The sequence below is a fragment of the Leucoraja erinacea genome, chromosome 29 (assembly GCF_028641065.1).
Source record: "Leucoraja erinacea ecotype New England chromosome 29, Leri_hhj_1, whole genome shotgun sequence".
Taxonomy (NCBI): Eukaryota; Metazoa; Chordata; class Chondrichthyes; order Rajiformes; family Rajidae; genus Leucoraja; species Leucoraja erinaceus.
Genome location: NC_073405.1, coordinates 214,691 through 229,337, shown reverse-complemented (window position 1 = coordinate 229,337; position 14,647 = coordinate 214,691). Strand labels below are relative to the sequence as shown.

The window sequence follows — 14,647 nt, the reverse complement described above, 5'->3', positions numbered from 1 at the left end:
ACAAAAAAACAGCAGTTTTCTGCAAACCCAAAACATTGGAGGCGATTAGACATTTGGAAATGATCACTTCAGATTCAGAATTAACTACCTTGAATGTTTAGATCAAACACAGATATCTGAAAATCAATGAGGAATTCCTAATCCAGATAAATACCCCAAGGTGTTTACCAGCTGCAGCGCAATTTTACATGTTAGTCATTGTGTAGACAAGGTGGCTACTAAAATTGTCCAGTATTTTGTAATCATTGTAGCAACATTTCTAAAAAAGGAAAATGTTTGGACCCAAGCTACTATTTAGTAATCAGATCAATGTGTCTGTGGAAAACAATATCACACTTAAATAAGGGAATTCTGAATGAGAATAGGAGTGTAACGTTTGAACATGCCAAATGAAGAACAATGGAGCCCGAATGGTGTGGATGGGTGTATGTCATGGGATGCAATTGGGGGGAGAACAGACTGGTGCACTTGGAACTTAGAGAAGGTGCAGCTTGCAAGAATAGCAACAGCTGCAAATTACAATTATAATGGATATTCTTATATTGTTATTTATTGAAAATAAATATTTCAGCTGTTGTTTTTTTTTTACAAATCTTCAGACGTAGCACGACTTTGCACATCACTTTTGTCCAGCTATTATTTTTTTTTTTACTTTTGCCACAAGGGAAATTGTCCACAAAATAGTAGCACAGTACTATGAGTGTTTTATGAAATAAACTGCCAGAACTACCTACACAATAGCCTATTCCTTCGCTCCATAGATGCTGCCTCCCTCACTCACCCGCTGAGTTTCTGCAGCATTTTTATCTACATTCCACAATAGCACTCTTACATTAGTAAGTGGAATTGTTAGATCTAGGTTCAGTGTTCTAATCTTTTAGGCAGAGATGGTGATTATTTAATAATTCCACCATATTTGAAGTTGGATTTCCTTCCTTAATACACATTTAAACACTGCTTTTGTCAGCTAAAGTCATGAACAGAATTGTTCAGTAGTCTACAGCCTATGAGAAACAATTTTAATGGTAGTTAGATTTTTGTCACACTCATTAAACTTTGATTAGAAACAAACTCAAAGAAAACACCACACATTATTTTTTTTATATATAAAAGTTTGCATTTTAAAATGTTCTGAATTAGCCTGCTAAAGGCCATTTGTCCTTGGTGGTCTTTTACAACAGGATTTGTTTTGTTTTCTTTAAATCAATAAACAAAGGCAGGCGATGTTTTACAATGTACATCACCACAGTTGTGACAATAAAAAGTGAAGATGAGGTTAATCAAGAAACAGAATAGGTTAGATGAATCCAGAACTTAACCTACTGGCCTTCCAGGCTAGAGAAAAAAGGAAGACAAATGAATAATTTGTTCCACAGTTGTGAGGTCTTCTGAAAGTATAGGAGTTGTCAAAACTTCATTTTATTACTGTAAGAATGAAGGAAGAGAGCAAATAGAATGGCATGTTTGGGGTTTGTAAAAGGCGAAAAACAAATTCAGAGGATCAATGCCCATATGTGGGTCTCCCCTGCATTGGTGCTCTCTTCCACCCTATTCTCCATACAGAGCAGTTTAAAATAAAGTTCACTATATCAGTGTTAAATTCACGTACAAACTCCCACAAGGTCAAACTTTAATAACTGGTTACAAAGTTGTATTTTACAAATTACATAAAACTGAAATGGTTACATAATTGTTTTTGTTTAAAAAAAAGTTAGGTATGGACTGAGAAATGGATCATCTTGGGGAAAATTGTAGATGTAAGAGTTTAAAAAAAAAACAGACTTTGACTAATTGTGTGCCAAGTCATCATGAAGAACATACTTCAATCGACAAAACGTTTAAACAAATAATTTCAAGTGAAGTCAGCAACAAATATGTTCTAGAATTAGGTAAAGCATGCATCATGATTGCCTTGGGGTTTGCCTTATTGGCTGCCATATCTTCAGCTGGAACCCTGTTTACATATTTATCCAGGATGTCTGCTGATCAGAACATCCATGGAATTTCCTGGCAGTACCACTCCTCCCATCAAAAGCAGCCATCTTTGCATTTGCATCACATCCACTTCCTCCACTCAAGGTTATGAAAAAGAGATCTCTATTGTACCAAACAATATTTTGTTTTCTCTTTTCAACAAAATGAAGAAAAACAGCTCTGTGTAACAAGTAACCTCTTTTAGCTTCTTTGTGTGGGCAGACAACAAAACCAAACAGTCTTTACTAGGTTCTAGGATAATTCAAGTGACAAATGTTCTTATTTGAAAATAACCCAGATCTTGAAACATGTCCCACAGTTGATTTGGATTCAAAGCTTCAACTCTTGATAGCTGGCGGCATCTCCATAGAGACAGGCTCTGTGCCAGTCGTGTGCTGGCCATCTGAATGAAGCACTTTCAGTAGATCTGGAGTACTAAAAAAAAAAACAACACCATCATTCCACACAATCAATGTGTTCAAACTTAGTGGGGGGGAAAAAAACAACAAAATCTACAACTCTTAATACAAATCTAGCAGTGATCAGAGGAGAAAACATATACATTAAAACCGTATCCAGTCTGCAAATTGCTGCTGTTGTGGATTTAAACTAACCATAAGTGTTCAGGAACCTTGGGGACTGTTCTGCCATCCAGTGAGAATAAAAACTTCTCTCAACAAAAATAATTTACTTTCATGTTTAAAATTAACACTTCTGCAAGCATCAATTCTCAATGATTACTGTGAATGAGAGTTCAAAATTTCTAATCACAATTTTGAGGAGAACTACCTCTTTACTTCACACCTGATACAGAGTTATTAACCGAGAATGTTACATTTGTTTCATAGATGCTGCTTGACCTGCTGGGTATTTTCAGCATTTTGTTTTTACATTGTACCCGAAAAGTCTGGTTCTAATTGTAGAAACAAAGAACTGCAGATGCTGGTTTATACCAAAGATAGACACAAAGTGCTGGAATAACTCAGCTGGCCAGGCAGCATCTCTGGAGATAAAGGATAGGTAACGTTTCGGGTCAGGACCCTTGTTCAGCCAGAAACTAGAGGGTGGAGGGTGAAGAGCTGAGGTGAGATGACCAGGACAATTCAAGACCGGCCACAAATGCTTCATGCAGGGAGGTATCTGTTAAGCCCATTGTTGGCTAGGGACGGTGTGATCTCAAGAGGAAAACAATGTGAACAACTGTGGAACTTTTAAAACGACTATGATGGGAGGAAGGGGACAAGGAGGAAGGGGAGGAGAGTAAGTAGAAATACTTAAAGTAACTTAAAAATAAAGAATACAGTTTTCATACTGTGGTGTGGTAAGTTCTTGAAGCAAAATATAATGTGTCGTATTAACGGGTCCTGTTCAGAATGGCAGGCAGTGACATTTGGGTGTGACAAGGCTCAGTGCTGGGACCCGTTATTTACAATATATATTAATGATTTAAATGAGGGAATTAAATGTAATGTCTCCAAGTTTGCAGATGACACAAAGCAGGGTGGCAGTGTGAGCTGCGAGGAGGATGCTATGAGGCTGCAGGTTAACTTGGATAGGTTGTAAAGAGTAGGAGTAAACGGGCCCTTTTCAGAATGGCAGGCAGTGACTAGTGGGGTACCGCAAGGCTCAGTGCTGTGACCCCAGCTATTTACAATATATATTAATGATCTGGATGAGGGAATTGAATGCAACATCTCCAAGTTTGCGGATGACACGACGCTGGGGGGCAGTGTTAGTTGTGAGGAGGATGCTAGGAGGCTGCATGGTGACTTGGATAGGCTGGGTGATTGGGCAAATGCATGGCAGATGCAGTATAATGTGGATAAATGTGAGGTTATCCACTTTGGTGGCAAAAACAGGAAAGTATATTATCTGAATGGTGGCCGACTAGGAAAAGGGGAGATGCAACGAGACATGGATGTCATGGTACACCAGTCATTGAAAGTAGGCATGCCGGTACAGCAGGCAGTGAAGAAAGCGAATGGTATGTTAGCATTCATAGCAAAAAGATTTGAGTATAGGAGCAGGGAGGTTCTGCTGCAGTTGTACAGGGTCTTGGTGAGACCACACCTGGAGTATTGTGTACAGTTTTGGTCTCCAAATCTCAGGAAGGACATTATTGCCATAGAGGGAGTGTAGAGAAGGTTCACCAGACTGATTCCTGGGATGTCAGGACTTTCATATGAAGAAAGACTGGATAGACTCGGCTTGTACTCGCTAGAATTTAAAAGATTGAGGGGGGATCTTATAGAAACTTACAAAATTCTTAAGGGGTTGGACAGGCTAGATTCAGGAAGATTGTTCCCGATGTTGGGGAAGTGCGGAAAAAGGGGTCACAGTTTAAGGATAAGGGGGAAATCTTTTAGGACCGAGATGAGAAAAAACATTTTTCACACAGAGAGTGGTGAATCTCTGGAATTCTCTGCCACAGAAGGTAGTTGAGGATAGTTCATTGGCTATATTTAAGAGGGAGTTAGATGTGGCCCTTGTGGCTAAAGGGATCGGGGGTATGGAGAGAGGGCAGGTACAGGATACTAAGTTGGATGATCAGCCATGATGATATTGAATGGCGGTGCAGGCTGGAATTTAGAAGGATGAGAGGGGATCTTATAGAAACATATAACATTCTTAGAGGATTGGACAGGGTAGATGCAGGAAAAATGTTCCCAGTGGTGCAGGAGTCCAGGGTTCACAGTTTAAGATTAAGGGGTCGGCCATTTAGGACTAAGATGAGGAAAAACATTTTCACTCAGAGAGCTGTGAATCTGTGGAATTCTCTGCCACAGAAAGCAGTGGAGGCCAATTCATTGGATGTGTTTAAGTGAGAGTTAGATATAGCTCTTAGGGCTAACGGAATCAAGCGAAAAAGGGAAAAACAGGAACGGGGTACTGATTATAGATGATCAGTCGTGATTATATTGAATGACAGTGCTGCCTAGAAGGGGCGAATGGCCTACTCCTGCACCTATTTTTCAATTATTCTGTTTCTAAGATTCCACAGAATTGCCACCAATGTTTTATCATTTTTCTTAGGGGTCTAAAACCGTAGACCGTATGGTCCGAGATGAGGCCTCAGCAACACCATGCACATTTGCAACTAAAACCCCTCCATCTTAAAAGTACAACCGCTTTGGAATGAAGATCAAAACATGGTTTGCTTCTTAACTATCCACCTGCGACACTTTTGTGACTGAGGCACAAGAACATCTGGAGCCCTCTTGTACTTCATTCATGTGCTGTCTCTCTCCATTTAGATGATATAAATTATCTCCTGATTTTCCTCACCACTTAATTTACGGACTCCAGCATCGTGCCAATTACAGCTGTTAAAGATGCAAGTTACTTTATTCTAATATGTTTAATTATTTTTTAGAGTCATAATTTGTTTTTAATTAATTTTATATATTTAAAAAAACGAAAACTTGTGTTTATAAGTGTCTTTAGCTATCAAATATATTTAAAACTATATATATTAGTATTTTTGATATAACCCAAAGCTCTGCCTCGTGTTAAAGGCTGTCTGGGAATTGGGAGGTGGAACCCACCCCAGCTGATCTTTCACTGTCTATCGAGATGGTTTACACCTGTGGACAAGATGGCCACCAGACCCACTGCAGCCAGACGACGTCAGCACGGGATGTGGGCAGCAGGCTGAATACACTTTGTTTTGGCCCACAATTTCAAAAGATCTTCTGCTTGCGAAGGAAGCCTATTCTTGACATGTATAAATACATCTTCTGCATCAAGCCCACATCCCTAACTATGTTGGCTTTACATGTACAGCCTCTGAGACGGGTGAACAGGCAAAATGGACCTATAGCACCTAGTTTTATAGCTCCTCATTTGTTTCTTGATATAGATGTGGAAGGAAAATGGAACATTGAATAGTCCAAAACAGGAACGAGCTTCAGTTAACAATGTTTGTGCCATAATGCCTCATCTGCCTGCATGTGACATATATCCCTCCATTCCCTGCACTTTATGTATCCAAAGATCTTACAGTGAGCAAGATGGTCCACTCCGCTAAAAAGCCATAGTAGGGTCATGGGTAATCTTCAGCTTCATTTCCGTAACTGGCTTCCGTCATGGCGTCAAGCCAATTCAGGGAGATTCTGCTATATCAGGCTGAGAGATTAAAGAATAGACACAAAATGCAGCGGGTCGGGCGGCATTTCTGGACAAAAGGAATCGGTGACATTAAGGGGTTGAGACCCGTCTTCAGACTGAGTCAGCGGAAAGAGAAACTCAAACCATCCTCTTCCCCCCCCCTCCTTCCGACACGGAAACGGAGTGATCACCGCCCCCCCCCCCTTTTCACAGAGCCACAGTACGAGTGACACTAGTCTACCCCATCTAAGCCTCTCATAACTTTATTTACTTCTATCGTAGGTGCAGGAGTAGGTCATTCGGCCCTTTGAGCCAGCACCGCCATTCAATGTGATCATGGCTGATCATCCCCAATCAGTACCCCGTTCCTGCCTTCTTCCCATATCCCCCGACTCAGCTATTTTTAAGAGCCCTATCTAGCTCTCTCTTGAAAGCATCCAGAGAACCTGCCTCCACCGCCATCTGAGGCAGAGAATTCCACAGACTCACCACTCTCTGCGAGAAAAAGTGTTTCCTCGTCTCCCTTCTAAATGGCTTACTCCTTATTCTTAAACTATGGCCCCTGGTTCTGGACTCCCCCAACATCGGGAACATGTTTCCTGCCTCTTGCGTGTCCAAACCCTTAACAATCTTATGCTTCAATGAGATCTCCTTTCATCCTTCTAAACTCAAGAGTGTACAATCCCAGCTGCTCCATTCTCTCAGCATATGACAGTCCCGCCAAACTTGTAGGTTACACCTGGGTCATTTATATATATCACAAACAGCAACCGCCCCAGCGCAGATCCCTGCGGAACTCCACTGGTCATACCCCTCTAGAAGCCATACTTAATATTTATTTCAAAGCCAACATCTTCCAAAAGAATAGCTAAACAAAAACCACTTTTATAAATACAGCTTTGCTGATAGATGGAACAATTTTGGACAATGTTTCAGATCAATGTGTGATGGGTGATTGAATGCCATAAAGAAGGGAACTTTTTCTAATAAAGAAAAAGGTATTTTTACGCCACTAACTCTACTGGATAGGGCAGCTTCAAAATTGTCAACCCAAACTTTAAACTCAAGTCCAGAACAAGGCACATTTGACTGTACAAACATACAACATAATATGATCCAGCAGCTGAACAAGGTTTACATGCAATACCGAATTAATGGAACGCACTGACTTAATGACCCGTTTAAATCCGATACCCGTTTAAATCTTTCCCATCCACCAATACATCCAATTAGTACAAATGGTAATTGTACCCACATCAGACAGCTTTGGAAGGTCAAAACACATTTGGTGACACATCCTGTTAATACGGTGTTAATAGAGACATTTAACAAGCGCTTTACGAATTCCGAAATCTCGCGGAAAACTGAGATTTTAAAGTTTTTTTTCACTGAATTTCAAAATCCAGATTACAAAACATGGGGGGAGATTGTCCCCCACCTCTCATAACATGGAGGGGATGTGCCCCCCCTCCGTCACCCCCTCCCAGGATTTCCGTCACCAGTACCTGTTTTGATTGCCCGTCAACGCTTCTTCAGTGTCCTTCTCTTCCTCTGTCTGTGGTCGATCTTGTTCTTCATTCTCTGGGAGGATTTCATTCTTCAGAGACACTCTCTCTCCATTCACTGCATTAGATAAATCTGTTGATAGTTTTGCGGAGAAACTGATCAAATGCAAACTTAATTTAAAAAAGAAAGCAATCTAGCTCATGAATAAACTAGATCAATAATAACAAAAATATTGTCCTTTCATTTTTAATTGGGCTTCTGCATATTCAGTTATTGAATATCCAGAACAGTTGCTCAGAAAATGAAAGCTTTCTCCATCCTTTCTCTGACCCTTGAAGACTGAAAAAGGTGAATTTATTATGGGGAACAAAGAAATGGCAGATAGGTTGAACAGGTACTTTGGATCCGTCTTCACGAAGGAGGACACAAACAATCTTATTGATATATTAGTGGCCAGAGGATCTGGGGTGATGGAGGAACTGAAGGAAATCCACATTAGGCAGGAAATGGTGTTGGGGATACTGATGGGACTGATAGCTGATAAATCCCCAGGGCCTGATGGTCTGCATCCCAGGGTACTTAAGGAAGTGGTTCAAGAAATCGTGGATGCATTGGTGATAATTTCCTAATGTTCTGTAGATTCAGGATCAGTTCCCGTGGTTTGGAGGGTAGTTAATGTTATCCCACTTTTTAAGAGAGACAGGAGAGAGAAAACAGGGAATTATAGACCAGTTAGCCTGATAGGTGGTGGGGAAGATGCTGGAGTCAATTATAAAAGATGAAATAGCGGCACATTTGGATAGCAGTAACAGGATCGGTCTGAGTCAGCATTGATTTACAAAGGGGAAATCATGCTTGACTAATCTTTTGGAATTTGAGGATGAAACTAGGAAAATGGACAAGGGAGAGCCAGTGGATGTAGTGTACCTGGACTTTCAGAAAGCATTTGATAAGGTCCCACCTAGGAGATTAGTGGACAAAATTAGGGCACATGGTATTGGGGGTAGAGTGCTGACATGGATCAAAAATTGCTTGGCAGACAGGAAACAAAAAGTAGGGATTAACGGGTCCCTTTCAGAATGGCAGGCAATGACGAGTGGGGCACCACAAGGCTCGGTGCTGGGACCGCAGCTATACATCAATATACATCAATGATTTAGATGTAGGGATTCAAAGTAACATTAGCAAATTTGCAGATGACGCAAAGCTGGGTGGCAGTGTGAACTGTGAGGAGGATGTTATGAGAATGCAGCGTGACGGACAGGTTGGGTGAGTGGACAGATGCATGGCAGATGCAGTTTAATGTGGATAAATGTGAGGTTATCCACTTTGGTAGCAAAAACAGGAAGGCAGATTACTATCTAAATGGTATCGTTGGGAAAAAGGGTTTCGGCCCGAAACGCTGCCTATTTCCTCGCTCCTAGATGCTGCTGCACCCGCTGAGTTTCTCCAGCATTGTTGTGTTCCTGGGAAAAAGGGAAGTGCAATGGGATCTGGGGATCCTTGTTCATCAGTCTATGAAAGTAAGCATGCAGGTACAGCGGGCAGTGAAGAAAGCGAATGGCATGTTGGCCTTCATAACAAGAGGAGTTGAGTATAGGAGCAAAGAGGTCCTTCTGCAGTTGTACAGGGCCCTAGTGAGACCACACTTGGAGTATTGTGTGCAGTTTTGGTCCCCTTATTTGCGGAAGAACATTCTTGCTATTGAGGGAGGTTTACAATTCCCGGGATGGCGGGAATATGCTGAGAGAATGGAGCGGCTGGGCTTGTATACTCTGGAGTTTAGAAGGATGAGAGGGTTTCTTAATGAAACATAAGATTATTATGGGGTTGGGCATGCTAGAGGCAGGAAACATGTCCCCGATGTTGGGGAAGTCCATAACCAGGGGCCAAGAATAAGAGGTAGGCCATTTGGAACGGAGACGAGGAAACACTTTTTCCACAAGTTGTGAGTCTGTGGAATTCTCTACCTGGGTGGTGGAGGCCGGTTTTCTGGATACTTTCAAGAGCTAGATAGGGCTCTTAATGATAGCGGAGTCAAGGATATGGGGAGAAGGCAGGAACGGGGTACTGATTGGGGATTATCAGTCATGGTCACAATGAATGCCAGTGCTGGGTCGAAGGTATATATAGGGTAGACAAAAGTCCTGGAGAAACTCAACAGGTGCAGCTGCATCACTTGGTGATTTTTATATGTGACCTTAGGAGTGTAATTTTACACTAAACAATATGGGAAAGGTGAACTTTCCAAGAGCATAAACAATGAACTAAAATTCATACTAACATTAAGTCCATCATCACCGTCATACAGCGTGGAAACAGGCCCTTCTGCCCAACTTGCCCACACTGATCAACATGCCCCATCTACACTAGTTCCACCTGCCTGCGCCTGGCCAATATCCCTATAAACCTGTCCGATTCATGCACTTGTCTAAATGTTTCTAAAACGTTGCGATAGTACTTGCCTCAACTACCTCCCCAGAGCCCTACCATTCACTGTGTATGTCCTGCCCTAGCTAGCCTTCCTAAAATGCAATGCCTCACATATTTTAGTATTAAATGCATCAACTATTCTTCAGCTCCACCTGCCCAACCGATGAAAATCCCGCTGCAATTTTTGACAAACATCTTCACTACCTACAAGGTAGACAAAAATGCTGGAGAAACTCAGCGGGTGAGGCAGCATCTATGGAGTGAAGGAATAGGTGACGTTTCGGGTTGAGACCCTTCTTCAGACTGATGCTCACTATCTACAATATCACCCATTTTTGTGCCAGAAGGAACATAATTATAAACTCAGCAATGGTTTTAAAGATATTTTATAGATATATCAGAAATAGGCAAACTCCCAGATTACAAAGAGAAACAGATATTGCAGCAGGCAAGTACAGCATGTGTCACAGCATCCTATCCGCACAGTACTCACCCGAGTCTAGCTTCTTTACTGTTTTATCTTCAGCTTCCTTCTCCTCTTCTTTGGCTTTATCTTTCTCCTGCTCTGGGTCAGAGGGATTCTTCTTCAATGTATTGTTGGCAGAATCATCTCCTCCCATAAACATGGACTTTAAATGTTTGTAGATCTCACCTGCCTTTGTCATTACTTCCTGACTAGCTTTGTAGCGGCGTATCTGGAAAACATTGCCAATAATATGTAGACAAGATGAGTCAGAGTGGGTCTGACAAAACAAAGTAATCAAGATGGTCTCAGAATTGTCTTTGCAAGTGCAGAAATACTGAAGAGAAATAATGCAGTTTCTAGATATCTCAACTCTTTGGGGGAGTTAACCTATTTTTTGTATGCTACTTATCCAATAGTCAAGGTAATTTCAGGAAGGGATATCACAGGGAAAGTATTGTTTGCAAAGATAACACATGCATTGTTTTATAGCCTTAGTTCAGTAACAACAATAAATTACAGGTTATACTCGCTAGAATTTAGAAGATTGAGGGGTGATCTTATAGAAACTTACAAAATTCTTAAGGGGTTGGATAGGCTAGATGCATTTCGTTGTCTCTGTACTGTACCCTGACAATGACAATTAAATTGAATCTGAATCTGATGCAGGAAGATTGTTTCCGATGTTGGGGAAGTCCAGAACAACAGGTCACAGTTTAAGGATAAGGGGGAAGTCTTTTAGGACCGAGATGAGAAAAACATTTTTCACACAGAGAGTGGTGAATCTGTGGAATTTTCTGCCACAGAAGGTAGTTGAGGCCAGTTCATTGGCTATATTTAAGAGGGACTTAGATGTGGCCCTTGTGGCTAAAGGGATCAGGGGGTATGGAGAGAAGGCAGGTACAGGATACTGAGTTGGATGATCAGCCATGATGATATTGAACGGCGGTGCAGGCTCGAAGGGCCGAATGGCCTACTCCTGCACCTATTTTCTATGTTTCTATGTAAATATTTAAAATATTACTATCAGAGCCAATAGAAACTTGCCGCATGATTAATTTGAATAAATGTTATTTGTGTTGGTCATTTCCAACTCTGATTTAGATGAAGGGATTCAAAGTAACATCAGCAAATGGCAAATAAGGAAGGCCTGAAATTGTTGCGTTATGGTGTTCCGGTTTTGCGCAGTTTCGGAAACAAATATAGGTACAAACAGTTGGGAATTTTAGACATACACACACACACACACACACACTCTATTGGTTCTATCCAATTAAAATCACAATGTTATAAAGAACAATTAAAGTAGCACAATAAACATACTTTTTTTAGTGTTGCAACCAGATCACTATGTTTCTGCAAGAGTTGTGTTGTGACTTGCAATGTTCGTAGTTCTTCAAGTGCCTCCACACATTTCTTTACATCCTACAACATATCAAGAATTGAAATGTAATAACTCTGATGAATGTGTATAGTTTGCTTTGCTTTGAGTTCCATTACAGTAGACCCCATACATTCCTTTTTGTTCAGTTTTGGTACATGTGTTAGCTGTCACAAGCTGGTCAACACTGCCAGCTTCAAAGTTTGTACTTGTTTCTCATTTGGTTCCTGTCACACTGTACAGAGCAACCCCAGGCCAATAGTAACACATGCTGCTTCTCAGGCAGGGCGTGACTATGTAAAAACAGATTACTAATGCCACCTGGTGGCATTCCATGAACTAGACATTTTATATCATGTTTCATGTATGCAGCAAAGCTCCTTCCATGCTTATTTTGTTTCTTCATGATATAATTAGTTTACTGACACTAGAGATCATTTATTTGTATCAGAATGTCAAGTTTTATGAGGTCGTTATATTTTTTCTGGAAGCAAAATGACTTGACTCTTGCCATCTGCTAATCCTCACTACTTCTACTCTTGCTATAATACATATTTAATGATGACATGTTGAAGAATGTGATTGTTTTAATATGGTGTGGAAAATGAGAAATATTATTCTAAGTAGATGCTCCATGAAGTAATATTTTATATATAATCGTTTAGTTTAGCTTAGAGATACAGCGTGGAAACAGGTCCTTCAGCTCACCGAGCCCATGCCAATTACCATCACCATCACACTAATTCTATCCTACATAATAGGGACAATTTACAGAAGCCAATTAACCTACAAACCTGCACATCTTTGGGATGTGGGAGGAAACCTGGAGCACCTGGAGCACCCAGAGAAAGCCCATGCAGTCACAGGGAGAACGTACAAACTGTGTACAGACAGCACCCGTAGTCAGGATCAGGTCTCTGGCGCTGTGAGGCAGCAACCCTACTGCTGTGCCACACCCAATTGACAATTACATTTTTAATTAATTTTCACAAACACTATATGTTGTGAACTTGACCTCCATCAATCCAAATTCAACATTATTTGTTGGAATTCCTTCGTAGAAATGTGGCTAATGAGAATTAACTACATATGAATGGGCATAAACTCAGAGAAATCAATTGACATCAATAATTTCCCCTCAGTCAGGCTATACTGTACAGGCATCCCTCATGTTAAAGGATCTTGACCCGAAACGTCATCCATTCCTTCTCTCCACAGATGTCCCGCTGAGTTACTCCAGCATTCTGTTTCTATCTCATGTTACACCATTCGGTTAATGGAAACCTAAAAAAATTCACAAATCACTCTTGATGGATTTGAGATACGGAATAAATTTCATTCTCATCGAATGTGTATGTAAAACAAATGTACAAATTTCTTTCAACTCATATATTTGTTAACACACGCAAATTATGCAGTTTAACATTACAGAAAATCGAATATTGATTCTGTTTAGGAACGCATTGCAGGGGTCACCTGTAGTCATCAAACTAATATTTTAATACTGGTTATCCAAAATTCATCTGATGAAATAAGTACATATTACAAGTAACCTTGGGCAACACGGTTCCTTGTATCTCGTGCATTGGAAATATGCCCAACATCAACAAAAATAATGGAAGAAAGAATTGTTTTGCACAAATTGACTTTCATTTTGAAGTGCAGATTGGTAACTTTAAGCCCCTTTTTAAGAGACTAACATTTTTAAGAGTTTACTTTATTTTTCTTACATTCTACATCAGCCAACAGAAACACTGGCCTTCCAATACAGGTTGCTACTGATACTCACAGGATTGTCAACCTTCAGAGCATGTTTAATGTCAGTGTGTATTTTCTGAAGTTTCTGTTCCGTTGTCATTTCTGTGAAACAAAGAAAATGTCATCAGAAATGTGTTGGCTCTGCTATAGTAAGCCTTAATAAACTGCAAGGTGGAGCAGCATGGAGATGGCAAATCAGCTGAATGTTCCGCTCAGTTTTCACCACTTGCTTAATCTATTGTTGATGTGTGTACAGAAACTAAAATCAATTAAGATTTTGCTGCTGTCAGCCTAGAAACTGCACAATCTTGTTCACAAAATTCCCTGGGAGTGGCTATGTTGCCGTTAAATTAAGCTCTGATGTCACCAAGTCTAAATTGATAACCCCGAGTCACAATTTAAAACCCCTATGGGATATACCTTTTTTCTTCTCTATTTTTTTAACTTGTAGCTTTTCTTCTTTCTTCTTTTCCTTTTCTCCTTTGGCTGTCCTGCACAGAAAAGAATTATTAAAAAAATGTGAAATGTACAAGTTATAATAATGTAAGAATTTAGGCAACCAATCTGCACACAGCAAGCAAAACTGTGATAATGGCCAAATAACTACGGATATTGAGCAAATATTAAATTGTAATTATGTCCCCAGGCACAATTCTCTTCTGATCCTTCAGAATCCTGGGATTCATTTATTTACCCTAGGCTGCTTCCTGGCATTGGTTCAATGGCACTGACAGCCCTCCAGAATTTTGCGAGATAAGAGTTATTCTTATGCACAAGCAAACCCTCCTTCCATTGGCAGTATCATAGTCAAAACCAAACTGAACTTCAAAAGGAGACACAAGGAACTATAGATGCTAGAATCTCAAGAAAAAAACTGTATTAGAAACATTAAAACATAGAAAATGGGTACAGGAGTAGGCCATTCGGCCCTTCGAGCCTGCACCACCATTCAATATGATCATGGCTGATCATCCAAAATCAGTACCTTGTTCCGCCTTTCCCCCCCCATGTCTCTTGATTCCCTT

At 40.5% G+C, this 14,647-nt stretch overlaps 1 protein-coding gene across 6 annotated transcripts in view; it reads right to left on the bottom strand.

The window, feature by feature from the left end:
• Nucleotides 1–1,091: 1,091 nt before the first annotated feature.
• hdgfl2 (HDGF like 2) overlaps nt 1,092–14,647 on the bottom strand; it is a 61,658-nt gene continuing 48,102 nt past the window's right edge. For 4 of the 6 annotated variants that reach the window (XM_055658264.1, XM_055658263.1, XM_055658265.1 and 1 more), the window contains 6 exons: nt 14,043–14,113; nt 13,654–13,724; nt 11,807–11,908; nt 10,514–10,715; nt 7,587–7,719; nt 1,092–2,409 (listed from right to left, as the gene is read on the bottom strand). In XM_055658264.1, coding sequence (XP_055514239.1) covers nt 2,313–2,409; nt 7,587–7,719; nt 10,514–10,715; nt 11,807–11,908; nt 13,654–13,724; nt 14,043–14,113 — 676 coding nt within the window. In that variant the 3' untranslated portion in view covers nt 1,092–2,312. The remainder of the gene's footprint in view (nt 2,410–7,586; nt 7,720–10,513; nt 10,716–11,806; nt 11,909–13,653; nt 13,725–14,042; nt 14,114–14,647) is intronic. The other 2 variants (XM_055658267.1, XM_055658269.1) reach the window with 2 other exon arrangements.